Raw genomic sequence first — 25961 nt, 5'->3', positions numbered from 1 at the left:
AAGACAAATTATATCATGTCATGCATAACACCTTATATGGAGGGAGTCACAACCGCCTCCTCCAGGATGCTCTGTTTTTGAGTTGGAGCCCAGCCTCAGTCCAGGTGTCCTGTAGGACCTGCTGTGTCAGCAAAAAATATGTTCTGTTCTCAATGTGCAAAGCATGACTGATGCTTGTTATCTCACAGCTTTGGTTGGTGGTCATCTGGCTAAAATACTACAGCTTTAAAAATCTATGTAAAAATAAGACACAAAGGGTAGGTTTCAAAACTAAGAACCATGCCAGGGTGCTGTGTGGCCTTCATTGGGGCAGGTGGAGACTCCAGAAGGATGAGTATTCCAGCTGAGGCTCCTGAACAACCTGCCCTGGTGGAAGGGATTTGGAATGAGATATCTTTAAAGACCCTTCCAGTCAAACCATCCTGTGATTCCATGAGCACAGTCTCAGTTTCTGTCCCTTCTTCTGCCAGTTTTCATTCTCTCAGCACTGGTACAAGGCTCTTTGGGAGGAATGGCTAAATTCACCTAGTGCAGACCTGAGGATGGAAGTCAGCAGCAGTCCGTGTCTTCAAACCACTGACAGCTGTTTTGAGGAGGAAAACCAGGACTTTTGCTGCTCCCTGAAGTGATGGGGGATACAAGTTTCACACTTTTCTGGCCAGCAGCACGTTGGCTGCTCTCTGCAAACAGTGGCTGCTGCTTCCTCCCATTGTGTCTGGGGTCGAGCTGTCTGAGTGGCTGCATGCTCAGGCTAAGAATAGTGCAGACCCCAGGGTTTTGGCTCTGTATCCTGCATGTTGGCTCCTTTCCTGCCTGGGGCTTGGAAAGAGCCTGGGAAAGGGTGTGTCCTGCAAAAGAGGTTGAAATGTGTTATTGGAGACTGTACTGCTGAAAATAACACAGAGGCAGGCCAGGGGAAGAGCTTCTGTTTCCTCCTGGTACAGTAGCTCTGAGTCCCCTTCGGCACAGGCCAGAAACAAAGTCCCGACCCTCTTGCTAGTGGGATGTGGCCCTGGAAATGGGGTTTGTGGCTGTCTGTTTGATCCCTTCTTAAAAGCAGGTAGCAGTATCACCAGTTTGGGACATTTCAGACTTTATTTTTTTGTGCACCTTTCACAATTTAGGTGTATTAATGCATCTAAAAGTGCTTCTTATGTCGGGTTAATTTTCAGTATCCATCCCCCAGGCCTGCTGCTGAGCTCAGTGGGGTTGGGCTTGGATCCCTGTAAATCAAATCCCAAAAGTTCTGCCTGTTCAGTCAACACCTCCCTCCTAAACCTCAGCTTCAGAATCCTGTGGTTGATTGCAGTGAGACTTGTCAGGGAGGTGGTCTGGCTCTCAGCCAAGCATGTCTGACCATATCCTTGGGAAATAAGTTTCCCCCTCTAATTTTGTAGAAACCTAACTTGGTAGCCAGTTTTGCTGGTCAGCAGCTGGTTGATGCTTAAATTAGGGAGTTTTACCTGTGCTGATGCACAAATCTGCAGCAGATCTGCCTGAATGCAGTGTGGGGTCAATGGGGGATGCAGGGAGGATGTTCCAGCATGGGTGAGGAAAAGGGATTAGGGCTGTGGTTGCTGCTGTCCTTGTCTTAAACAATTATTATAATCAGAGAATTGTCTAAAAGCAGAAGTAGGCTGTGGGACATGGACTGTGGTAAGCTCTGGTAACTTCACAGCATTTGTCTTTGTCTGGGGCAGGTGAAGTTGTTCCCATTTCTACTGCATCAAGAGAACACCATAATGAGTATTAACGTCTGTGTTACCCTGGAAAAAGTGTGATGACAGCTGTCATTTTGCCTTTATCTTCTAGCTTTCTCACTATTTCCAGATCTACGTTGAAAGATTCCAGCAAATTTTTTTTTTCTTTTTTTCTTTTTTTTTTTTAATTTTTTTTCTTTTTTTTTTCTTTTAGCATTTCACAGGTTCTCACTCAGACGTCAGCTTCCACCCAGCCTGGTGGTTCTGAGGGAATTTCAAGCATATGTGATCTTTATTGTCCTTGACTGAAGAGGAAGGGCTGGGAAGTATTTTGTTTCCTGCCCTGTCCTTTCTCAGCCCTGGGCAGGGGATCTCCCAAATTGTCACTCATCTTCCTTCCCTTTTTGGTTCAGCTTCACAGCTTTTTCTCAGCAGCAGCAGCTGGGGCCAAGTAGGGGCAGGGTGGGAGCTTTTGAGGGCAGACCCTGAAGAGGGCAGAGGCACCATCCCAGTGGTGCTCTGCTCATGTTTGATGGGATAGACCTGGGTGCCCTTCTTCTGGCTCTTACAAAATCTATCACAGAATGGCTGGGAGCTCAGAGATCATCCAGTTCCACCTCCTGCCATGGGCAGAGACACCTTCCAGTAGACCCAAGGTTGCTTCAAACCCCTTCCAGCCTGGCCTTGAATGCTTCCAGAGATGAGGCATCCATTCCTTCTCTGGGCAACCTGTGGCAGGGCCTCCCCACCCTCACAGGGAAGAATTTCTTTCCAGGATGTGCAATAGCATTGCTTCCTTGCACAGAGCAGCTTTCTGTGCACCTGGACAGAGCTGAGAAGGGAAGCAGCATTAAAGTGTTCAATACTGTGGTTGGGAACACTGTTGGGAACAAAAATTCCTGATGCCTTCTGGTATAGGCCAGGTACATTCCAGTCTCATTTTCAATCTAGTTGAATGAGGGTTCTCTTCCAGCTTGTGCACCTCTGTGTGGAACTACATTTTTTAATTTGTCTCAGGTGTTTTTATGGAGTTTAATTTGGTTGTATGTGCTAGAACTCAAATATCAGTTGGTTTTTTTCCCGTGGTGCATGCATAACTTTCCTTAAAGTAAATACTAAGGATTGGACTGATCTGTCTGAGCCAGGGTAGCAAACCCACCTACATCTGGTGGAAAACTGAGTGGACTGCATTGAAGGGAAACACATTTTGAGAACAACAGAGGAGATTTTAGCTTTTCTCCAACGTGATCTAGCTGGGCCTGTGCCTGTGCATGCCATGGCTTGGCTCTCTGTGTCTTTTGGAAAAAAAGAGAGAAGTTTTGCAGTTGCTGCTCAGTCTCCAGAGCCCTGCTGTGCTCACTAAGCACAGAAATGCTGCTTCGTGGAGGGCTCCATCATCTCCTGGAGTCTTCAAAGATCTGCTGCTGCTGCTGTGTGGATTTAACACCCCCTCCCAACCCCGGGTCACAGCTACCAAACAACTCTGTTCCCTGTTTAAGCTCTGGTAATCTTGGCTGGATTTCTGGTTTAATTTGGAGACAGCCTGCTGCAGCTCTGCACAGTAAATGCCCTATTAAGCAGTTAATTATTTCTCTATAATACTAGCTTTTATCTTTAATACAACAGTTTTACTGTCTCTGATAATTACACAGTCTCAGATAACTCTCTTAAATCTAATGAGGCATGACAAGCTGTGTTCAACAAGGCACCACACCATTAACTTCTTACCTCTTACTTGTCATCTTATCACACTGAATTACTGTATTTCTAGCCTGAGTGTCTGTGGATACATAACATGTCACTTCTCATTAAGAAAATAATGGAAATCCCCCCTGGTGCTCCTGTGGTTGGGCTGGTGGTCAGCTGGGTGGCCTGGTGGCCTGAAGACCCCTCCAACAGCTTCTCTGCAGCATTGTGCTCTTTGCCCCCACGAGCTGAGGGGTGGTTTAAACACTTCTGGCCACTTGGTTGGCCCTGGCTCTGATGCTTGTGGGTAGGTGAAATGAGAATTGGCCTTTGAAGGACATCACTGGTGATAGATCTTGTCTGTGCTGATGGAAGTTGGTGCTGCAGGGATATCTCGTGGTGGGATTCAGATGGATGAGGGAAACTAGGGGATGTTTTCTGGACAGGAGTAGGACAAACTGCTGCAGCAATGTCTGGTGTCACTTGACTGATGCCTTGTTACTCGTTACTGGCAATAATGGATCAGGTCATTGCAGTGCTGGTTTTCTGTGGGTTTGAGACTGACACCAACACCCTGCCTGGGCCTGACTGAAATCCTGGGTTTAGGGGAGATCACAGGATTGGAGAATGGTTTGGGTTGAAAGGGACCTTTCAGGGTATCTTGTTCCACCCCCTGCCATGGGCAGGGACACCTTCCACTGTCCCAGGTTGCTCCAAGCCCAGTTCAACCTTGCCTTGGACACTTCCAGGGATGAGGCAGCCACAGCTTCTCTGCACAACCTCTTCCAGTCCCTCCCCATCCTCACAGCAAAGAATTTCTCCCCAGTATCCAATCTAAATATGTCTTTTTTTAGTTGAAACAAGTTCCTTGTTGTCCTATCACCATCATCTTTTCATCTACTGCCCTGTCACCTTGCCAGTAAAAGCAGTACAAAGCTGCACTTTCGAAACGTCAAGGCTTCTGTCAGGGAAGTCCCTGCATCCTTCCATGTTGGATGAGGAAGGCATTTCCCAGGGGAAGGAGCCCAGGCTGACCTCTGAGGGCAGCCTGGGTGCTCAAATTCAGCTGGAGAGAACAGAGCAGCTTAGGGAATGAAGAGTTCCTTCACTGTCACTGCTGTAATTTCAAGTTGCCTGGAAGGATTTTAGGGCTGGTAGGTAGTGATGACTTTCCCTTAGCTTTCCCTAGGTCACTTCCATGGCACAGGAATGCTGTTGCTGAGGGGTGCCAGAAACACGCACCTCTCTCCAAACACCTCTGCTGTCCATCCTCACCCGTGGGCACAGGCATTGCCTCTGGTTGGTTTGCCCCCCAGGCCAGGGAACAGAATCATGGAAAAGCCATCCAGGATCAGCAATTCCAAGCATTAACCCAGCACTGCCAAGCCCACCCCTAACCCATGTCCCTGAGCACATCTTTGTCTTTTGGGCACTTCCAGGGACAGTGATTCCACCATACCCTGGGGAGGTCCTTTGGCTTTGCTCAGTTTTAAGCTTCAAATGCTGTAGGTCTTGCAGGAATTTTTGGCTGCTTTTGCAGTGAAGGTGGGTGCAGGCTGCATACATGGAGTGCTCCATCTGGGTAATGTAACTTCTCTAATTCTCTTTGCAGTAAAACGATTTAAGGAACCAAAGGCAGAGAGGCGTCCCTGGAGGATATGGTGAGATTTTTTCATTTGAAACTTGAAAAGACTGTGTTTATAATATTTTTTTCTCTTATATTAACAGTCTTCTAGGCCCCCCTGTGTATCCTGTGTGACATTTAATTGTTAAATGGAATATGCTGCTGTTTCCCACGGAAACCTCCATAAAGCAGCTGGTGTTCCCTAGAAATAAAATTCCCTGCATAACTCCTCCAGAAAATCTTGGTTTTCCCTCCAGGTTTTATGATACCTCCAAGCAAGCAATAGGTGCTCTCTTCATCCACTTTGCCAATGTTTTTCTGTCTGATCTCACTGAGGAGGACCCTTGTTCTCTGTAAGTACACCAGGCACTTGCATTCGTGCTCTGCATCTGTCAAAGGGAGAATTGTGTTGGGAAGGGTCATAAACAGTGGAAATGGATCCATTTGAAGCACTGCATGGGGATAAACCCCGCTGAGCTTGTTTTTGTGGTCTCTGTTGTGTCTTTGCTGGTCTTTTTTGGGGGGATTTCTAAACCAAACTTCAAACTTAATGTAGGAGTGCCACCTTTATTTCAGCCACTTTGCAAATAAAAAATTTAGTTTCAGCATTAACCCCATGTTATTCTGAGAAACTCCTTTAGGCTTCAAAATGCTCCTTAAAAACTTCTGGCTCGTCTCTTTTTTTTTTTTTTTTTTTTTTTTTTTTTTTTTTTTTTTTTGTATTAAAGTGCTACACTCTGACATGTTTCTTTAAGCAGACACAAGTTTGGCTGGGGCTGCACATAACCTCTCAAATGATGTATTGTTGTTCTTTTAAACAGAAAGTGTTTCAAAATAAACCCTTTCATGCTTACGCTGTGCCCTTTGGGTGTGTTGTTTATTTTTCATGTGTGTTTTATGTTTCTCTGCACTGCCTGACTTGTCATCCTGAACCAGGCAGCTTAAAACCCTCCAGCCCTGTCCCTGGGCTTTGAGGCTCATACTCTGTGTCCTGCCCAGTAGAAACCACCAGAGCCTCATGTTTGTATGGAAGGCTCTGATTTCAGCAGCTGGAAATTGTAAAAAGCCAGCCTGAGCTTTTGGATGTAGAAAAACTTCATGTTATGCTTTCAAAGTGGATATCAAAAGCAGATTGTTCTTTTCCAATTTCTTGGTTCAGAGGCAGCATCGAGTTCTGGAAAAGGAAATCCTCACTGCTGTAGCCTTATGCTTGGCATTTTCTTCATGCTGTAGAAATCTGGCACAAAATATTGCAATAATGGAAAAGTGCATAAAAACCACATTAGTCTATGTGATTTTTTTTTTTCCTTTGTGGAGTTCTTTAAAATACCAAGCCCTGGATTAGAGCTTGGACCCTGCAATCCCCACAAGGTCCCTGCAGGTCTCCTGCCTCTGGCACTCTGCCTGGTGACACTTCAACATCCAGAGCTGCAGAGCTCAAATCCACTGAGCCAAAATCTCCTGGCAGAAATGGGTTCAGCTCCTGGATCTGCAGTGGGACCTGAACTTGAGGTGTTTGGAGTCTCAGGGTTCTTGCTGCTGAGCCAGAGCCCATCACCTCTCCCAAAACCTTCCTCTCAGTCTGTCCCTCTGGTTTTGGGACCCTCTTGCAGCTGCTTGGAAAAATGGACTTTTTGCCTTTTGTGCTGCTGAGTTTATAGAGCAGCTGTGGTGCCCAAAAAGTTGCCATTTTCTTGTGTGAAATTCTGGAACAGTTTGGTTCTTTTCCTCTGAAACTTGAAATTTCCTTCTTTATAATAATAATAATAATAATAATAATAAAAAAAGTTGTAAATGGAAAGCCTCCTTTATGAGGGGTGACTTTAAAAAAGTATTTATTGCTATATGAATAAATTAGCAGTGCCAGAGAGTTGGTGGAGCCTGTCTCTTCTCTTCTGAACAAGCTTTTAAACTAAGAAATTGCTGGTAAAGTTTAGGAAAATGGAATAAAGGAAAAAGGAAGCAAGTTTGGATGGTTAAGCAAGGTCATTTAAAATCTTGGGGGGTTTAAATTCATTTTCATTATGAAATTAAAGATTTTGAATAAGACTTAAGAACACAGCTGAAACCTGAATTTTCCTTTCCCCTAGCTACCTTATTAATTTCATCCTGGATGCCACGCTGGGGATGCTGCTGATCTGGCTGGGTGTGAAAGTTGTCTCCTGGATCGTGCAGCACAAGAAATACACATACCTGGTCTTTGGGGAGTATGGTAGGTGTCACCTGCGCTGCCCACAGGGGCTTGGTGTGCTCCCAGCTGGGAATGGGGACAAGAAAATGGCAGGAACCACAGTCTGGGGCTGAAATGGGAGCAGCTGCCTTCTGTTATCCCTTCTTCAAGGAGCTCATGAGGGTGAGTTAAATACTGGAACCACTGGAGTGTATCAGGGTGGTGAGGAAAAGCTGAGCATTTCCTGGGATGTAGAATATACCCCAGGACATCCAGATGGTAAATTAAGGGGGTTTTTGTGGGGTTCTTCTGTGGGTTTTTCCCTACCATCTCCATCCAGAATATGGAGTTGTTCTTGCATTTGCCTTGAGCTGTAATAAGGATCAGCCAGGCACAGTGTCACCCCAAAACTAGAGTTCTCAAGTGTGGGCTCTTTCTCTCTAAATTCCTGCCTTGAGATGGAGAAAACGTTTCCAAAAAGCTACTCTCAGCCAGCCCCACTAGAGGGTGGCAGTTCCCTTCCGAAAGAGCAGAGCCAGCCTTGCTGGAGAAGCTGCAGGAAAGGCAAAGCATTAGTTTTTCCCTATTTCACATTACATCTAATGTACAGATAAATGCAGTCATATTTCAGAAGATACATCTGATTCATAAAAATTGCAGTCTTGCCTTTAAGGTGCTAATCATTAAGTCTCCTCTGAAGTTAGTCTTGTTTCTTTGTGGTTTTAGTAGCTGGTCTGGTGTCTGAGCTGGTGAAACTTAGACCCGGCCAGGATTAGTTTGGAGACCCCACTGCCTTGTGAACTTATTCACCCTGTGCAGATGGGTCATGGCAGAGGATGAAGGGCCTGGCTGGGTTTGTGAGGCAGCAGAAGCAGCTACAGGCTGGGAGTGAGGTGATGTGATGTGGCAGGGCGGGCTCTCATCAGACCTGAGAGTGGCTTCAAAGGCTGATCTCCAGGGCAGTTTCAGCCTCCTGACAGCAGGAATTTGGTGGAGGAACTACTTTTTGTATTTTCCCTACTAGTTCCTCCTTTATAATAGATCCCTAAAGTCAGTCAGATGAGACAGCAGGTGAACCCAGATATTCTTAGTTCAGGAACTGGAGTTTTGCCACTTTGGAGCAGCAAGGACTGGAAGCCCAACCACCTTAGGACACAGCTTCAGCTTCGTGTGCCACGTCTGCAGTTGAGCAGAGGCAAAAAGCAGGAAAATTGTCTTGGCAAAGCAGTGATGAACTTCTGTTGAGCTGTAGCTGGCCCCTCATTAGGGCTGGCTTGGACCACAGGAACAGCTCACTCCTTTGAGAAAATCTTGCTTTCATTAGTAAAAAACAAGTTTGTGCTGTTGCTTGAATTTGGTTCTTGGATTGAGGGTTAAAGATGTCATCCATCAAGTACAGTTTTTTGGTGCAGGTCTCTGGCCAGAGTGACCCCAGTGGAAAATTCAGGTGGGAGCCAAGGGACATGTCCAAGGCAATCCTGTGGCAGGGCTGGGGAAGGAAAACGCTCCTGTCCTCATCTCTGCTGTTAAGTAACTTCCAAAACAGTTGGGAAGACACTTGTAAACTTTGTACAGTTTGATGCAGGCTCCAGGAATATGATTCATTTTCTGGGCTAATTGCTCTACCAGACTTTTGCTCCTCAGGAGAATTGAGGGAAGCAACATAAGTCCTGCAGAGGAGAAAACCAGGGGAACACCAAATCCATGTTGCAAACAGCAGTCAGTGCCATCAGAAGAGAACAGTTGTGTTTTTGTCCAGCAGAGCCAGTACCCATCTTCCTGCATCTATTTGGAGGGGAAAAAAAAAACCCAAAATCTCTCACAGCTGTGTCCTTCCAGCATCCCTGCAGCTGATGGAAACCACTGCAGTTGTCCTTTGGTGTGAGCTGCAGCAGTTCCTCCTGCTCTGTGCTTGCTTCTTCTGCCTCTGCATCCCTGGCTGGCTCCCCCTGTGCAGCTGCATTAATGGAGAAGTAAAATAAAGGGTGGGGGGAAAGCACTTCAATCTATGCTGCTATTTTAAGCATCCAGCTGTCCAGTTTTGTTTAGAAAAATCAATTACTTCCATATTTCCAAAAACCCAGTAACAGGCGTTCTGAGATCAGCCTCTCTTGTGCCTGATCTCATGGCCAAACACTGCTGCAGCCAGGAATGACCTGTTTTACAGCTAGTGGGGAGCCAAAGGCTCCTGTTTGCTTATGTTCCTCCATCTTTTGCCCAAAAGCTCTTGATTACTCTCTGAATTGCCTCTAAGCACAGGAAACTGCATTTTGGAAGTTCCTGTCGCTTCTCAAAGTGACTGGCTGCTAAGATCAAAGGTTGGGGACGTGTGTTCCTGGCACAGGTGGGCTTTGGGGAATGAGGGCTGCCTTACACCTACTCAGAGCTAACAAACTCCTACCCCTGGAGGTGCTGAAGGCCAGGTTGGATGGGACCCTGAATCTCCCATGGCAGGGGGTTTGGAACTAGGTGATATTTCTAAGGTCTGTTCCAATCCAAACCATCCTGTGATGATTCTGTGAAATTCCATAACTGCACCAGTGCTGTAGCAGGTCATGGTTATAGGAGCTGTCCCTGTAAGGAACCATCACAGGGAGCAGAACAAAGCAGAGTTTGAGCTTTAAAAGATGTGGGAGATGGATACCCGAGTTCTTGCAGATGCTGCTGGGCTGGGACAGACTGAGCAGGAAAGGTGCTGGCTCCAGTCAGGGTGTGCAGATCAAGCCTGACTGAGCCCTGTGCCTCATCTCCAAACTGGTCCAGCTCTCCTCTCCCTCCCCATGGCAATGAACAGCTCCCTGCAGAACACCTTTGTATGGCTGCAGTGTCCTGACATCTTAATTGTGTTTAATAATTCTCCAGGATTACTTTAGAAATACCCATTATTTCTTTTAAGTAAGCAAATGCCATGAATTTCCGTTGAGAGAGGGCTTTCCTGCAATGTGCAAGTAAATTTTTCTAGAGGAGCATTAAGAAATGAGGGAGAGAAAAATTGTTCTCACTGGAAAATGTCCCTCTGGACACCCATCTGGATGCTGACTTGTGTAGCTGTGGTCACTGACTATCTAAGCCTGATGCTTTGTGGTCGTTCTGTGTCTGGAAATGGAAAGGCATCTTGCTTGGAAGCCTTCAAAGTCTGTTTAGTGGCCTGTTGAACTCTGCTGGTCAAATTTAGTTCTAAGAGAATATGCTCTGTGCCAGATGCTGAGTTTAACTGAGGACCTGTGTAGGCTGCTTTTGGCCCCGTGGTGATGGTGTACAAAATTTCCATAACAAATATTCCCACGTCCTGGAGCAGTCAAGGGAGCTGGCTGTTAATGCTTGAGGAAATACTGCTGGAAATAGCTCTAACCTGAGGGGCTGTCCTGTGCTCAGCCTGCTGGGCTTTTCCACCCCTAGGGCCAGGGGGAAAGGTGAGAAGAGGGTTGAGCTCCCTGCTCAGGGCCTGAATGTGTGGTTGGGTCCCTTGCTGTGAGCAGAGGTGCATCCTCTGGACCTTCTGAAACTGGATGACAGCTGCACTGTTCCCTGCAGTCTGAATATCGACAAGGACCAAAGATCCAGAGCAGTGACACTGCACACTGGGGACAGATTCCAACTGTGCACTCACTTTCCTCCAGTTCACCAATATGACAGGTTGTCCAGAGGAGCTGGAAATGCCCCATCTCTGGAAGTGTTCAAGGCCAGGTTGGATGGGTTTTGAATAACCTGATCTAGTGGGAGATGTCCCTGCCCATGGGGTCCCTTCCAACCCACACCATTCTGTGATTCAACCATTTTAGTTCAGGTGCAGAAGATGCCAGAGGGGGTCTGGGGTGTCCACTGGACCTGTCTGGCTGCTCTGATGCATCACATTCCCATCTCTAAAAACATGAGTTTGCCCTCCATGTGAGCATTTCACACAATTCAGAGTTTACTGCTATTTGCAGCTCAGATTTATTTGCATCTACTTTATTTTATAGAAGAGTGTGTATGTACCCTCCTCTGTACTTGGCACTGATAATTAGATCCCTTGGTTTTGGAAGTACCATTTGAGTGTCTCCTGAGAAATTTTTTATTGACTTTTTCTTTCCCTACCTTGTCACTCAGTACAACTGCAGAGCTTTTAAATACTTGCCTTTCCTCAAACCCCCTGAACCCCCCACTCTGGCCATGGCTGAGCTTTTTTCCTACCTGCTCTGTGTGCACAAGTCCCCAGAAAGTCTGTAAATAAAGCTGTCTGGCAGTAACATGTGGGCTGTGCTGACAGCTCGGTGCATTAGGCAGCCTGGATTAAAACTAATCCTGTTGTGTGGTAACAGCTCAAATACCTCAAGCACGGCTGCTCTGGCTCCCACGCACAAGTGGAATAGGTGACACATTTCTGTGAGGTTGCCACGGCCTCCAGTGGTCCTTGGGCTGCTCCAGGAAAGTTTTGCTGGTGGTGGGGAGCACCAGGAATGCTGCTGGAAAAAATTCAGTGTGTGCACCCTTTGGGGTGAAGGAGGATGTTAATTTCTCTGAGGATGGGGGATGGCTGTAGGAAGGTTTAGCAGAGGGTGTTCATTAAGCTGGAGGGAGAGGTTTGTGGGAGACTCCACGTGGGAAACCTGACATGTCTTGGGTTCCCTCCCAGCTAGAAGCAGGGACAAGAAACTGGGAGGCTTCAGAGGGAGTGTGGTACACATTATCACCCAACACATGTGATGTGGAGGTTGCAAAGATCATTCAGACCAATTCCCCACTCTGCTGTGTTCAGAGCTTTCCTTTCCTTGTGGGAAAGAGGAGGACATCAGTTTTGTTCTAATCTTTTTTTTAGCCTCCAGGCAGCAGATTAGTCTTTGCTGGCTGGGAACATGGTGAGGCTGAATGTCTTGTGGACTCTTTGAAATTTGTGTATAGAAATGTTTCCTGTAAGAAGAATCCTTTCCCATCCACAGAGCAGGGCACCTCTGGGCAACATTGAGCCATCAAAGACATCAGCCTGATCTGAGGTTGCCTCTGACCAGTTTTCTGTAGGAAACCAACACTTCCATGAGCTCAGCCCCAGTCTTCCAGCCTTTCCCTACTGTGGGAAGAGATGAGGCAAATCTGTCTTATGGGCTTGTCTAGGGACCACACCAAAAGCTTCCCTAATGAGGTGCCAGAAAATGTTGACTTGAACGTTCCTGTTACTAGTCAGAGTTAGGTGAGTTGTTGGTGTTAGGTGGTGGGTTAGTGGATGGTGGACACTGGTGGATCAGTGGTCCTTGGATGACTCCACACCTGCTGAGGTGAGAAGCAGCCAGCTGCATTCCCTGGTGAAGTGGAAATGAGCTGCTGTCTCTAAGTCCTTTGCAGCCCTTAAGGCCTTACTGCTGTTTGGTTTTCACCTTTGTCTTGAATCATTTTGATACAGAGCAGCCTCATGTGTTTGGGAGATCAGGATGCAGTGAAAGATAACAGTAGGAATGCCCTCTGATCTGCCTGCTGGGCATGGAAGTTAAGTCCTGCATACCCAGGCAAATCCATGCCTAGGGTGGGTTAGGAAGCAGGTTGTGTTTCCTAGGGTTTGTGTGTCAGCCTGGTGAGCCAAAACCTGCCTCCAGCTGTCCAGGGCACAGAATGCAGAACAAAGGGCCACAGGCCATTGTTGTGGTGGTGAATGGTGGTGTGTAGTAATGCACCCTTCCTTAGTGGGTGTTTCAATACAGGGAAAGGTTTAAGACTCACCCTTGCTGTTCTAATAAGGTGAGGGACCCAGAAATTCCATGTTCTTGCCCAGTTCTCTGGCCAGGTGCCAGCACAGAGGCACTGGTTGGGCTTTAGAAATGGACCTCAAAACCTGTTGCCAGTTTCGTTGGGCAAGGTGCCAAAAAGCCCACCTGGAGCATCAAGTACTTGAAAGACTGCACAGAACTGCTTTTCTGGACTGGTTTATCCCAGTATGAGTCTTCTCTGCACTGTGTTCGACTCATATTTCTTTTGTTTGATAATGTTTGTTATTTTTATCATTATTAAAACCTCTCTTTTACAAAGCATGTCCAGAGAAGTTTTCTTACTATTATTAAGCTACTCTGGGAGGTTTCAGGTCAGCCTTCAGGCTTGATACATCTTCAGGGAGCTCTGGCAGGTGTAGTGACCTGTCCTTGCAAGGGGGCAGGTATTTGGGAGAGATCTCAAACTTGCTGCTGTTTTTTGGGGCAAGCTGAAATGACACAGGGAAGTGCTGTCACAGAGAGCAGATCAACAAAGGGTGCTGTGGCTGCTAGTCCTATCCCTCCATGGGGGACAGAGCACAGCTGACAACACAGAGCATAAGGGAAAGAGTTCAAATGCAGGAAGGACACAACGGATGTGTTTGTTTTCCTGTTTTATTTGTACTCTGAGCTCTGATGGGTGGGGATAACGTGGGGGGGTTCTGGGAGAATTGGTTTGCTTTGGGGTATGGGGCAAAAAGGTTCATTAGACCCACCCGGTGTGCCAAAGGCAGCCAGGCATTCTGATCTATTGGGAGAGGCTTTTAGGAGGCTCAGAGCCTCTCTGACACCAGCCTGTAGCTGCCAGCTGCTTCTGACACTGCTCCCATCTCACAGACCACCCATTAAGCTGTTGCCTGCCAAGGAGCAGAGGTTCCTCTCACAGAAATCCTCCACTGGCTCTGCTGGGTGTGCTTCCACATAACCTTCCTGGCTCCCTCTTCCTGCCCTCCCTCCATGTGGTTCCTGCTGGTTTGGCTCTCTCTCTTTGCTTTCCTCATCGCTACACCCTCGGCCTCCCAGTCCATCCCTCTCCTCTTCTTTACTTTCTTCTCAGTCATGGCTTGAGCAATTAAGATTTTGGGGCACAAGGTGATCCTATCTTGGACACTGCCAGGGTCTCTCTACTTCTTAGCTGTAGCTTTGCAACGAGGCAGATGTTTTGGTGCATTGCTAACAAATGACAGAATAAGGAAAAATGTACCTGTAAACCTGTTTGGCACTTACTGGGATGCCAGTCCCCATGGAGCTGGGGCTTGGTTGGACACCAGCTCTTAGCAAATCCCAGTATGTGCTGCTGGATTTTGTCGCCAGAGGTTTTTGTCAGTGTGGATAAATGTGCCTTTGCAGACCTGCTGGTGTTGTCTCCTCACTGCCACATCTCGACAGAAGTGTACTGAAAAGTGGACAGAAGTGAAGCAGAGCTCCCAGCCTGCTGCCACCTGACCACATGGAGCATTGGCATCTGTCAGTGCCAACTTCACGGGTTCCCTTGCACGGGTGGAATTCCAAATTCCGGCCAGATTATGCTGGGAACAAGCGTTGCCAGGGGTTATCTTTGTCTTTAAGTGTTTAGAGGAAATGGCTGTGGCTTTCCTGAGCCAGATACAGTGGCTCAGTTTTGCAGACCTGAGATATTCTGGTGAGCCAGGAGAGGTGATAACCAGCTGGCAGGGTGCTCACAAAGGGCTGAAGCAAGCACATGTAATAGATACAGAACCATTATTGTTGTTAACAATACAAATATGCTTTTCCTTACTTCTTGCTGAGTGCCCCGTTGGAAACATGCATATTTAATTAGCATTGATTATTTTTGAGTGAATTGCTTTAAAACCTGGGGTGATGAAGCCCTGTCTCTTGCTCAGACAGTATCACATAACCAGCCCTTCACTTCATCAGCACAATGAAATAATTCTGCTCAGGCCTGAGAAGTTACACTGCTTGTAGTGAAAAAGGTGACTTGAAATTTTTAAACTGTTTCTGGCCACTGTGTAAATATGTGGGTAAGGCTTGGCAGGGGGCACATTACAGATTTTATCATTAATGGTTTATTTGCATCTACTTTATTTTATAGAAGAGTGTGTATGTACTGACTGATCCTTGTAGAGAGGAGGGTCAGTATCAAGCATGAAGCAACTTTCCTGTGAGGCTGTCTCCTCCTGTCCTCTGTCCCAGATTTAATATTCTCTTTTATACAGGTGACCCTCCACAAGCTGCTGCCTGGATTGGCCAGTGTATCCTCTACTTGCTGATAATGGTTTTTGAGAAGACTGTGATTAGCCTTGTCCTGCTTATCCCTGGTTGGACAAAGGTAAGCAGTATTTTTCTAGCTGTAGCTGTTGTGATTTCTTTTTGTCAGCTCTGCTTGATTCATTCCTATTATTGAAAGCCTTTAATCGTCACACTTAGTGACTTCACTCTGTAATCATTAGCTATTACTTAAATTTTGGGAAACATAACATTCATAATGGTTTGGCTTTTGGTGCATTCTCTTGCTGGTCAAAAGCTAATGGAATAAGATGATGCTTTAATTTTCTTTCCCATTCTTGGAAGGCTAAAATGGGCTGGGCTGGCAGCTGAGCTCTTTCAGTTTTGCCAGAGAATTTCTATATTTTTCTGTCAAGTCAGTCCATGTTGGTGTTTTGTGATCCCATGCTTAAACCAGGGGGATTCTTAGAAATTAATTTGGAAAGAGCTATTCTAGTAGTGTGTTGTCTTTTCCTGCTCAGATGCTTCTGTATGCCAGCAATGTCAATTGTGTAGATGAGAGGTTTAAATAAATAAAAATAAAAGCCTGTGGGGCTTTTAGACACAAAGCTCCTGGCAGGTAGGTGTGGTGGGTGTAAAAACCTAATCCTGAGAGTCAGAGGTAACTCTGGTTTGGAGTCCATTTTCACCAGGCTCTGAGGTACCAGGCACTGTGTGTAACTTGCTGGAGTTATCTCCAGGAGTCTGGGAGCATTTATCTCTTCAAGGGTTGTCCTTCAAACCCAGTAGCCCATAGTGCTCATAGCTGAGTGTGAACTTCTTCAGCAGCACAAATCCAGACCCAGAGATGCTGCTGGATTCCTCTCCATGGTTACTGTTCATGGCTGGTGTCCTTGTTCTGCAAATGAGCTCCAGGGAGCCAAGGGAAGTCCCACCAGTTGTTGTCATGGATAGTTACAGTGAAAGACTCACAGCATTTATTTCTGTACAAAATCATGTGTTTGGCAGCTGTGCTAAGGGAATATCCTGTGTAATCTTTTAAGAGCTGGGTTGAAGCACAGGCTGCAGAGGTCTGGCTGCTCATGTAAGAAGACAGCCAATGTCCATTGAAGGTCTTTCAATAGAGTTGTTCAGATAATGCTTCTACATGTTTTCCTCTCTGCAGCTTCAGCAGATCCTCCTGGGTTACATCCCAAACCCTCAGCTGGAGCTCGTCCTGGTGATGTTTGTTGTGCCTTTCATAGTCAATGTAAGTGGTGCCTCTGCAAGTGCTGAGTGGGCTGGTTTGGGAATTACAGAACACCCTCATGGGAGTGTGCACAGGGACTGGCTGGGGGCAGCCTTGAAGTGGCTGGGACAGGGTGGAGGGGTGTGTAAAGAAATGTGTCTGTCACAAACCTGTCATGCCACAGTCTCAGTTCCCAATTCCTGTCCCTTTCTCTGAGCTGCTGTGGGCGGACTCTTCACCTCTTGGAATAAAGCTGGGTCATGTTAGGTGAGAGCTCATCTCAGCAGCAAGCTATGGGCATGGGGATGCTCAAAACCCTTTAATGTCTTACAGGATGGCTTGTGACCTTGACAATACAGTCATCTGGCTGGATGTCAGATTGTGTTACAAGGTGTTCAAGGTTACCCAGAACTGTTGTTCTTCTCAAAACTAGTTTGACAAAACCTCTTGAAAGCTCAGCTCCTTCTTGGTTCCCATGGTTCTGGGTAATCCTTGAGCTGCTGCTCAGTTCCTGCTAAGGTGGGAAGTGGGAACAAGGTGTTAACACTCAGATGCTCCCTGGACAAGCAGGGAGTTGAACTCACTTCCAGCTCATTCCATGCACATTTCAATGGATGCAGCACTGGCAAACTTGGATTGATCTGCCTCTCTCCACCATCCCAGGCCATATTTCCACATTAGAAAGCAAATTTGGTCCTCAGAGAAGTGACCAGGGACTGATTCAGGCAGATGAACTTTGGATGGAGCTAGGTTCAGTGGTTATGTTCTGGTGGAAACTCAGCCTATTGTGGTCTTATTTAATCTGGGTCTTCAACAACTATGGAAACAATAGGACCTGTGTAAGAAGGGACTTAAGGAATTTGACTCATCCAATCCCCATGAACACAACTGATGCAGGGCTGATTTAGATATGAGGTTGATCAAGTCTGGTTGTCTGGAGAAGCCAAGAGGAGAAGAAATATCTGTGATCGAATGACTCTGTATCTTGGTCTCTGCAATCTATTGATGTAACTTCTTTGTCCCCAAGGCCATTATGTTCTGGGTTGTGGACAGCTTGATCATGAAGAAATACAAGCAGAAGGACACCCTAGACATCAATGGATCCATAGAAACTCCTCGGGCCAGGAGGACTGAGGAATCTCAGGTAAGACCAGGGATATAAACTTGTGTTTAAGACCAAGCTGCAAACTTGTGGGATGGTGTGTGTGTTTTACCACAACCCTGCAACAGAACATGACATTGCCTGGACCTGGGGTGCTTCATGAGTGTGGGTGATCACCCTGCAAAGTCAAATTCACTCTAACCATGAGCAGTGTCACAGCCCAGGAAGTGTTGCTGAAACACGGCCCTTAATGATGACTGAATATCTTGGGGGAATGAGCTGGCTTCTGCACTGATCTATGTGTGCGGGCTAAAACTGTCACTCTGAGCTTGGCTGTATTTAATTGTAACTAATTTTGGCTGGGAAGAGCTTACTTTCCTCTCTGTAATTGTTAACATCCCTTTTAGAGGACAAGACTTAGCTGAGAATCCTATTTTTGTCAGCATTTGGTATTTTTTCAACCAGATTACTGTCCCTTAGCTGGAGGAGGCTGTGTTCTGTGTAGTCTGAGCCCAACAGTTTAAAGTTATGTTGGGGGAGGAAGTGCTGCAATTCCAGCAGACTTTGTTCTCCTTAATCACGTGTGGTTTGTTGGGTAGGTGGTGTCTGCTTCTTACTGACCTTTGAGCAGTGTCCACAGCCTTGGTCCCTGGGAGGAATTCCCTTTCTTCTCCTGGCACCTAGGCCTGGTTTCAGTGTGTTCTGTGTACAACTGCTGATACCCTGCAGCTCACTGGCCAGACTTACTGAGATAAGATAATTTCTGGCAATCACAGACTGGCTCCTTCAGGAGCTTCTGCTGAGGCATTTGGGATGAACAGAAATAGCTCTTGCTCTCTGAGAGTTCTTTCATAAGGAGTAACTCAGCTCTTGTGCTGATAGATGGGATGGCCCATCAGTGGTGCCATTGCAGCACACACAGAGGCAGTGATGTTTTAACAGTAATGTTCTAACAGTGTGTGTTTGGCAGTCTGCACAGCAGCCAAGGCTTCTGTGTCCCAGGGGTGCAGTGGGGAAGTGGCCACCGCTCATGCAGTGTCAGAGGAATCCTCTCTCTGGCAGGGAGGGCAGACAGATGTGAGCAGCTGTTGAGACAAGAGTCACTCCTCCAGGCCCTGCCTCTGGATAAGCAGCTCTGGTGAGGTCACTGGTGGTAAATTAGCCCTGTCCTGCTCACTGGGTGTGTTCCTGAAGGCCCAAGGTCAGGATTGCGCCAGCTCAGAAGCAGAGCTGAGGAGGTGACATCTCTGTCTGAGACCAGGACCTCCTTCCCAGCTTTTGGAGCCAAACCTTGCAGCATGTGGGCTCACAGCTGGTGTCACAGGTACTGCTCCTCCATGGAGATGGAGCTCCGTGATGAACTCTGCCTGGTTCCACAGGAGCAGTGCAAGTGTTTTGTGACCTCTCCCTCAGGTTTGAATAATCTGAAGGAACAGCACCTGCTGATTTCCAGATGCTAAGAAAGCCTCTTCTGGCAGGTCAACAGACAGGAAGTTTCAAGTAGTGGAAGCAATTCCCACAATCTGCCACTTTCTGTCAAAGGTTTCTCTCGCCTTCCAAGTACCTGACTGCTTTTTTCTGAAGACTTCAGCAAAAATTCAACAATGTGCAGGTCATCTCTTCATCCTGAAACCCTTTGATCCATCACTGCAGTGGAGCTTTCAAGGGGTCTGGTTTCTCCTCAGAGCAGTCTGCAGGGATTGCCTCCTTTATGCTCAGACACGTTCCTGTGCCTCTGGCCTGACAAATACTTTGGGCAGAGAAGGAAGCTTATGAAGAAATGCAGAAGTGGGTGACCTGTTTTCCAACTCTTTCTTGGCACTGGGCCTTGAGGAATAGCCTTAAGCTCCTGCTTCAGGTGTCAGCTTCTTAAGCTGTGAACTAAAGATCATGTTGACTGGCTGAGCCCTACAGCTGGATTGACTGGAATTTGGGCTCAAAAGCAGAAAATGAGCATTTGCTGGGCTTGTTGCTGCTAATAACCTGTTCAAGTGGGGGAAATTCTTGTTTTCCTGCTGCCCATTGGAGGAGGAAGGGGGGCTGAGGGGTGTAGGGCAGAGCTAATGTGTCCCCCAGGTTTATCAGGGCTCATCAGGGTTGTCTCACTGCAGGCGCCACCAGCTCCCCATCTCGCTGCCGGCTTGAATTTCAACCCTCTGCCTATCTCTCCAATGGAGTGTCATTATTTTCACATGTACCAGCAGTTTGTGTTTGGAAAAGGTGCAGGGAGATAGGAAGGAGAAGGGAAAGAGTGGGCTGAAGTTAACCTGTTAAAGGCCCACTCTCGGAGGGGCAGCAGGAAACGTTGGCTTGGTAGAGCAGCTGGGCAGCAAGAAGAAACCCAATAGCAATCCTGCTTCTGGCATCATTTACTGACTCTGTGGCTGCAGCCAAGGAAGGGGCAGCCTCTTGTGGGCTTTAGAGCTCCTTTGGTGAACCAGAGGATGAGTTCTTACTTCATCTTTTACACTGAATCCCTGAAAGGGACAAACTCCCTCTTACAGCTAGAAGAATTTCACGTTTCTTTCCTTCCATGTCTGTCTTCAGCTTTGTGTTGTTTCAGTCTCCTGCTCCGCCTTGTAAATGTTCATGGCGTAATTTCTGTTCCCTTCTTGTGGGATAGGAAATGATCTCTTGAATGCCAGTTTGCATCCAGTGCTCTTCAGCCTGGGGAAATTAATTCATCTGCAAGGCTCTTATTTTTGCATTGTATGTGTCCTGCCCTTGACCCGAGGCTCTTTTCCCTTGCCCTTGTAACTCTCAATGAACTTCAGATCTTATCAGTGATTTCTTTGTTTCCTCCACTCAGGAAAACAAGTCAGTTTTAATAATGTTTTATTTGATCTTTTTTCAGTTGTTGTTTTTTTCCCCAGGGAGGTGGATGAGTTTCTGTTCCTTTCCTGAAGGCTTACATTTTTAGAGACAACCCTTAAAGCAAAAGTCCAGTAACAGTGGTACTTTTGAGAAAAATTAAGGTGAAATTAGAGGGTACTTTGAAGCTGGAAGGAAAGTTAATATATAGCATGGGGGCCTGCCTTTGGTCAGGATGGAGTTTAGCACCTGTCCTAATTCCCTTCATAACGAATTCTGTATTTTGGCATTCATTAGATGAAGGTGCTAATAGACACCGATACAGAGCTGCTTACTTTTAAGTACTTTTTCTGAAACACTCAGAAAGTCCAAGAACAGGTTGGATTTGCCTGTTGCTTAGCTGAGAAACAATTTTTTTTTTTTTTTTTTTTTTTTTTTTTTTTTTTTTTTTATTATTAGCTCAAACTCATGGTGAATTCAGGTGCCAGGTCCTTACAGGGAAGATAAATGAAGGTGGGCATAAATGAAGGTGCCTCTGGAAGGAAACTGCCCCACCTCACAGTCCTCCTGCCCCATGGCAAATCATGCTGTGGAATGCGTGAGGTGTTTGAGGACTGCTGAGTGATACAGCAGCACATTGTCCCAGGACTGGGAAACCACATCCCGTTCCCAGGTGTGTCACCAACCCGCTATGATCCTGACCCCGATGCATCTGCAGGGGAAGAGCCTTGTCCAAGCTGTTCTGGAAACTCCCAGATTGGAGTTGGGCTTGAAAATGATACCTGAGGATATGCCCTGTGGCTCTCATGGCAATGAGGTACTCTCTCACGGTGCTGCTTCCTCGGGAATTGTGGAAAGTTTATTGGGGGACTCTTGTTTGTTTCCTAGAAATGTGTGGTGGGCAAATAGCAGCCTGGATGGGTCTGCGTGCACAGCACTGTGGCACCATCCCTGCTTGGCTGCAAAGGGATTTGAGTTTTCAGCTGAAACCCACCCAAATCCTCAGTTCAACAGGCCCCACAACCAGTCTGTTACAGCCTGTCAGAGCTCAGTGAGTTCACAGTGAGCTGCCTGTGATTATTACCCACACATTTCTTCAGGTTCAACAGCATCACAATATCAATGTGTTAAACAGAGGAAATCTTCACGTGAGAGAGATGGAAAATTTCCAGTTTGTGTCCTGAGCCAAAAAAAGCCAAAATTCCTTGAGACCAATGAGGGGGACAACCAGAGAGCTTAATCCCGTCTGCTGCTGTCATTTTGGTGTCTAACTGTGAGGAGAACAACACTGGATGGAGGGGCTGGGTGTGTGTGAGGGTGGGGAGCAGGAAATCTTCCCCTGTGGCTCTTCTGCTCCTTTGAAGTCTCTGACTCATTGGAGTTCAGTTTTTCCTGTTTGGTGATTTTGTTGCTGTGGTGACTGGCCCCGTGGTGCTGCCTGAGTGCTGACAAGTGGAGGGCACGTGAATTCACAACTGTGTGTGGAGAGACAGGAGTGATTTCCCCTGCTCCTGCTTTTGCCCAAGGGATTCTGGGCTGTGGGACTGTTGGGAATGTTCTGTGTGAGCACTGGGATGAAAGTCTATGAACCATCCCTTGACTTAGGTCCTTGGGCTGAAAGGCTACTGAGTCAGGCACACTGTGAAGTCAGGGAGACTTCATAGTGACCCTGCAGCTTCTCTTGCCCCAGTGTGGGTGTTTGAGAAGATGGGGGTAGGACAGGGTTGAGCTTACAGCCTGGTCTGGAGCTCAGCTCTGATGAGGAGGAACTGGGGATGCAGGAGAAAAGAAGGCTCAGGGGTTACCTTATTCCTTTCTACAACTCCCTGAAAGGAGGCTGTAGCCAGGTAGGGATCAGTCTCTTCTCCCAGGTAACAAGAACAGGACAAGAGGGAATGGCCCCAAATTGCACCAGAGAAGGTTTAGATTGGATATTAGGAAAAATTTCTTTACTGAAAGGGTGGTCAGGCACTGGCACAGGCTGCCCAGAGAAATGGTGGAATCACCATCCCTAGAAGTGTTCAAAAAACATGTAGGTGTGGTGCTCAGGGACATTCAGGATTAGAGATGAACTTGGCAGTGCTGGGCTAATGGTTGGACTCAGCCTAGGAAGTCTTTCCCAACCTTGAGGATTCAATGATTCTAATCTGTCCAGCTGTCAATATTACCCATGCACACTGCTGGCTGGCTGGCACTGGGTTTCAGCTCTTCTGCAGTGAGTGCAGCCATATCCTGGATAAAATCCAACCTTTTTCCTCTTCCAGAGGATGTGGCTGGATGATGCCCACACGTATCTCCATCTGCACCTTGGAAATGCTCCAGGCTGATAGCAGCCAGTTTAGAGCAGCCCATGGTAGCCTCAGGTGTAGAGTTATGTACTGAGATTGCAGGAGTTCCTGGGGGCAAAGGGCAGCCTTTGGGTCCTGCAGAAAAAAAAAAAAAAAAAAAAAAAGGTACTTTTTTACCTCAAACACCAGTGAGAGGTATCACTGCTCTGGTTTGGTTCCCACAGTTCAGACTGCGCCAGGAGCTGCTGTGCCAGGCAGAAGTGAGGTGCTGCCAGGCTAAGACACCACTCCTGAGCTGGCTGGCCATGGCTGAAGCTGAGCCTGTAGCTCTGCTTGCCCTTCTGGCTGAGCTGTGGAGTTAACAAGCAGCTGGGGCCTGGGAAAAGGTCTACACATGGTACAGCTCTTCACGAAATATGTAGCCTTGTTTTTGTACATCTCCACTGAGGCTTCAGCCAGGCCTGAACATCCATGGGTGAGTCTTGTCCCATGGGGAGCAGAGCCTTCAGCTGCCCATTCTGCTCCCAAGGAAGGGGGCTGGGAGAGAGATGGTTGTGCTGCCTCTGCCCAAATCCATTTGGCAGAGATGGTCTAGATGACCTTGAGGCCTTACCCACCTGCCAGAGAGGATTGGATCTTCCAGCAGACCCCTCTGGGAATGCTTGGCTTGTTCAGCAAGCAGTACTGAGAAGATCTGAGACCTTTGACTCCATCAGCATCTGTCTGTTCTCCTTCCTAGGTATTGCTCTCCCCAGACATGGATTTTGATCAGTCTGAAAGCGACCAGGATATTTCAGGACTCCGTGGAACCAGCCAGAAGATGAAGCAGCCCAGCTATCAAGTGGTCATCTGACAGCAGAGGGGCAAGGGAAGTGGAGGAAAGAGCAGCACTGTGATCCTTGAGCTGGCCAAGGAAGGGAGGGGTGGGGAATACTGGGTGACCCTTGTGGATCTACAGAGATCCTTTTGCCTGCCTCATCTTAGACCTCTCCTGCAGTTGTCTTGTGGATGGTGTCTGTGCATCCTGTACAGGCTTGAGCAGTATCTGCTTTACCTGTCTCCCCCACATGCAGGCACGTTGAGGTTGGGGATACAGGGATGTATTTTCCCTGGCTGGACAACTGGGTGTGACTGTTTTTTGTTTATTGGGTTTTTTTTTGGTCAGGGCTAGAGATTGAAACAAAAAGATTGTCTGGGTTTTTAACAGAAAAAGAAAAAAAAAAAAAGGCTCTATTCTGTACTACCTGAACTGTGACACTTTTATATGCACAATGCTCAAAAGAATTAGTTTGCAATCTGTATTTAAATGTCTTGAATTGGGAAGATTGTCCCAATGGATCTGATTCTTTTTACTGTTTTATAAGAAATCCAATAAATATTTGACCTAAAATTGCTTCACAGATTAAATACCTTCATGTGCTTAATGTTCTACACAGCCCTAATGCTGTGAAAGGGAGGAAGGGGAGCTGTTGAAATCTTTCCTGACCAGGGGAAGATTGTTTCTGCAGGAGGGCTGTTCTGCTAAACCTAGAGATGAAGAGCTTGAGCCACAGAGCTTGGTTTCTGTGGCTAAGGTGTAGGAGCTGCTTCAGTGCAAAGCTCTGGTGCTGCAGCATCAGCCTCTGCTGGGCTCCAGAGCAGGCTCAGAGATGGATCCCAGTCACCACCTTACAAGGGAGTGTTTACTGGAAGCTAACAACTCTCCTTCTACTTAGTTTAAAATAAACAACTGGAATGTCTGCAGGATCTGATTCAAACTGAACCTGCAAGCCCCATTAGCTAGCCCTGTTTTGGGGGTAAGCGAAGGACCTGGGGTAGTACTGCTGCTGGAAAACACCCTGGGTCAGCCCAGGACTGGCATTTTCTGCTCCAAGTGTGAAATGCAGGGCTTTGCCCTGTTTGCTCTCCTCTTAGCAAACTGTATTTGTCTATGAACACAAAAATGCAGAACACTTTGCAGCTGTCCTGGGAGAGGGTGAGCACAGAGCAGCTGCACCACCCCACTCCCAGGCTGGAAGCAGAGACACAGCTGTGGAGAGACCCATCCAGAGTCCACATGGGGGAAATAGTCCTTGGAGCAGGGATCCAAGGATCCACTGGGCTGGTATCCCCAATGGAGCCATAGCCAGGCTTTGCTTCTTACAAGACAACTCTCCTTTAATGATGGATGGGAAAGATATTTTCTTTTGTCCCTTGTATTTTTTTCCCAAGAAAACAGCCCTTATTAAGGAGTAAAAATTAAAGGATTTGGATTTTCTGACTTGGATGGATTAAGATGTAAAGGCTGAGCTTGGAGCATGTGAAGATATTTGGCGGGAGTTTTTTGGGGGTTTGGTTTGTTGTTTTTCTCCTGACTTCAAAGTGTTTGAAGTCTTAGATGCAAATCAAAGTCTCGGATGCCCCTCAGTGAACTAGACACGCTTGGCTACACTTGCAGCTGTGCAGTTTTAAACTCTTTTTCTGGAAATTAAGTCCTTTTTTGTTTTTCTTCCTTAATGAAGGGTCAGAATCCTACTTCTACTGGCACATCAAAAGGCTTTTGGAACACATGGCACACAGCGCTCTGAATAGATTATTTATATTTCTCAGTGCAGTTGGTTTCACAACACAAAAGTTGGTTTCCTTCTGCTTGTCTGGGGAGTTCTGCACTGGTAAGGGCTGGAGTAAGTCTTATACTGTGTAAGGTTTTGACTGGAAATAGATTAAAACAGTTTCCCTGCTAGAAACTTGCTCCCTGCTTTGAGGAGTACTGGTATTTTGGAGTTCTGTTCTTGCTATGGGGCTGTATAGTGCAATCCTGCAGTGGGTGAAGAGTGCAAATTTGGCCAAAGCAATGTCTTTGTCCTAAACTGGATTGTGAGTGACATGACCTTCATTTTAGCCCTTAGTTGAGGCTGTCTGAGAAGGTTCACAGTCAGCAATAGCAGGACAAGTAAGATGTGGGGGAAGGTTCTCTCTCTCAATCCTTGTGCAGCCAGTGCTGTTCCAGCAGCTCTGTTCCCTTCTCATCTCTGAAATGGTGCTGTGCAATTGTTTCCATTGCACCCCAGAGCAATTGCTCAGCCTCATTCCTGAGCTGTCTGAGCAATGTGCAATCACTAGAGTCATCCCTGTGAGTCCAAGTGCTCTGTGGCACTCTTGGAGATGAGGACAAATGAATCTTCACTGCAATAATTGCATAGAGGCCTGGGAGCTCTCTGGGACAGCATGAAGGGCTGTGAGGACCAAGCCTGAACATATATACCCTTGTGAGAGAGGGAAGTGTGATGCCCGCTTCAGAGCTGAAAAAAATTAAGATTTACAGTCCATGACCTGCCTTTGCTCTTGGGACAGCAGGAGCACAAACTCTTTTCCCATGTCCTATTCTACTGTATTTAAAGTCTGTGGTTAAACTCTCATTTCAGTGTGGGAGTAGAATCCTAGGGTC

General features: G+C 46.9%; 1 protein-coding gene across 1 annotated transcript in view; it reads left to right on the top strand.

Moving 5' to 3' along the window:
• Positions 1-23941, top strand: part of LOC136361135 (store-operated calcium entry regulator STIMATE-like) — a 31918-nt gene extending 7977 nt beyond the window's left edge. Inside the window, exons 2-8 of the mRNA XM_066318854.1 lie at positions 4999-5047; positions 5268-5363; positions 7101-7222; positions 15096-15208; positions 16271-16354; positions 17361-17477; positions 23274-23941. Coding sequence (XP_066174951.1) covers positions 4999-5047; positions 5268-5363; positions 7101-7222; positions 15096-15208; positions 16271-16354; positions 17361-17477; positions 23274-23387 — 695 coding nt within the window. The 3' untranslated portion in view covers positions 23388-23941. The remainder of the gene's footprint in view (positions 1-4998; positions 5048-5267; positions 5364-7100; positions 7223-15095; positions 15209-16270; positions 16355-17360; positions 17478-23273) is intronic.
• The last annotated feature ends 2020 nt before the right edge of the window (positions 23942-25961 follow it).

Source organism: Sylvia atricapilla, chromosome 5 (genome assembly GCF_009819655.1).
Source record: "Sylvia atricapilla isolate bSylAtr1 chromosome 5, bSylAtr1.pri, whole genome shotgun sequence".
NCBI lineage: Eukaryota > Metazoa > Chordata > Aves > Passeriformes > Sylviidae > Sylvia > Sylvia atricapilla.
This window is presented reverse-complemented; position numbering and strand designations above follow the sequence as displayed.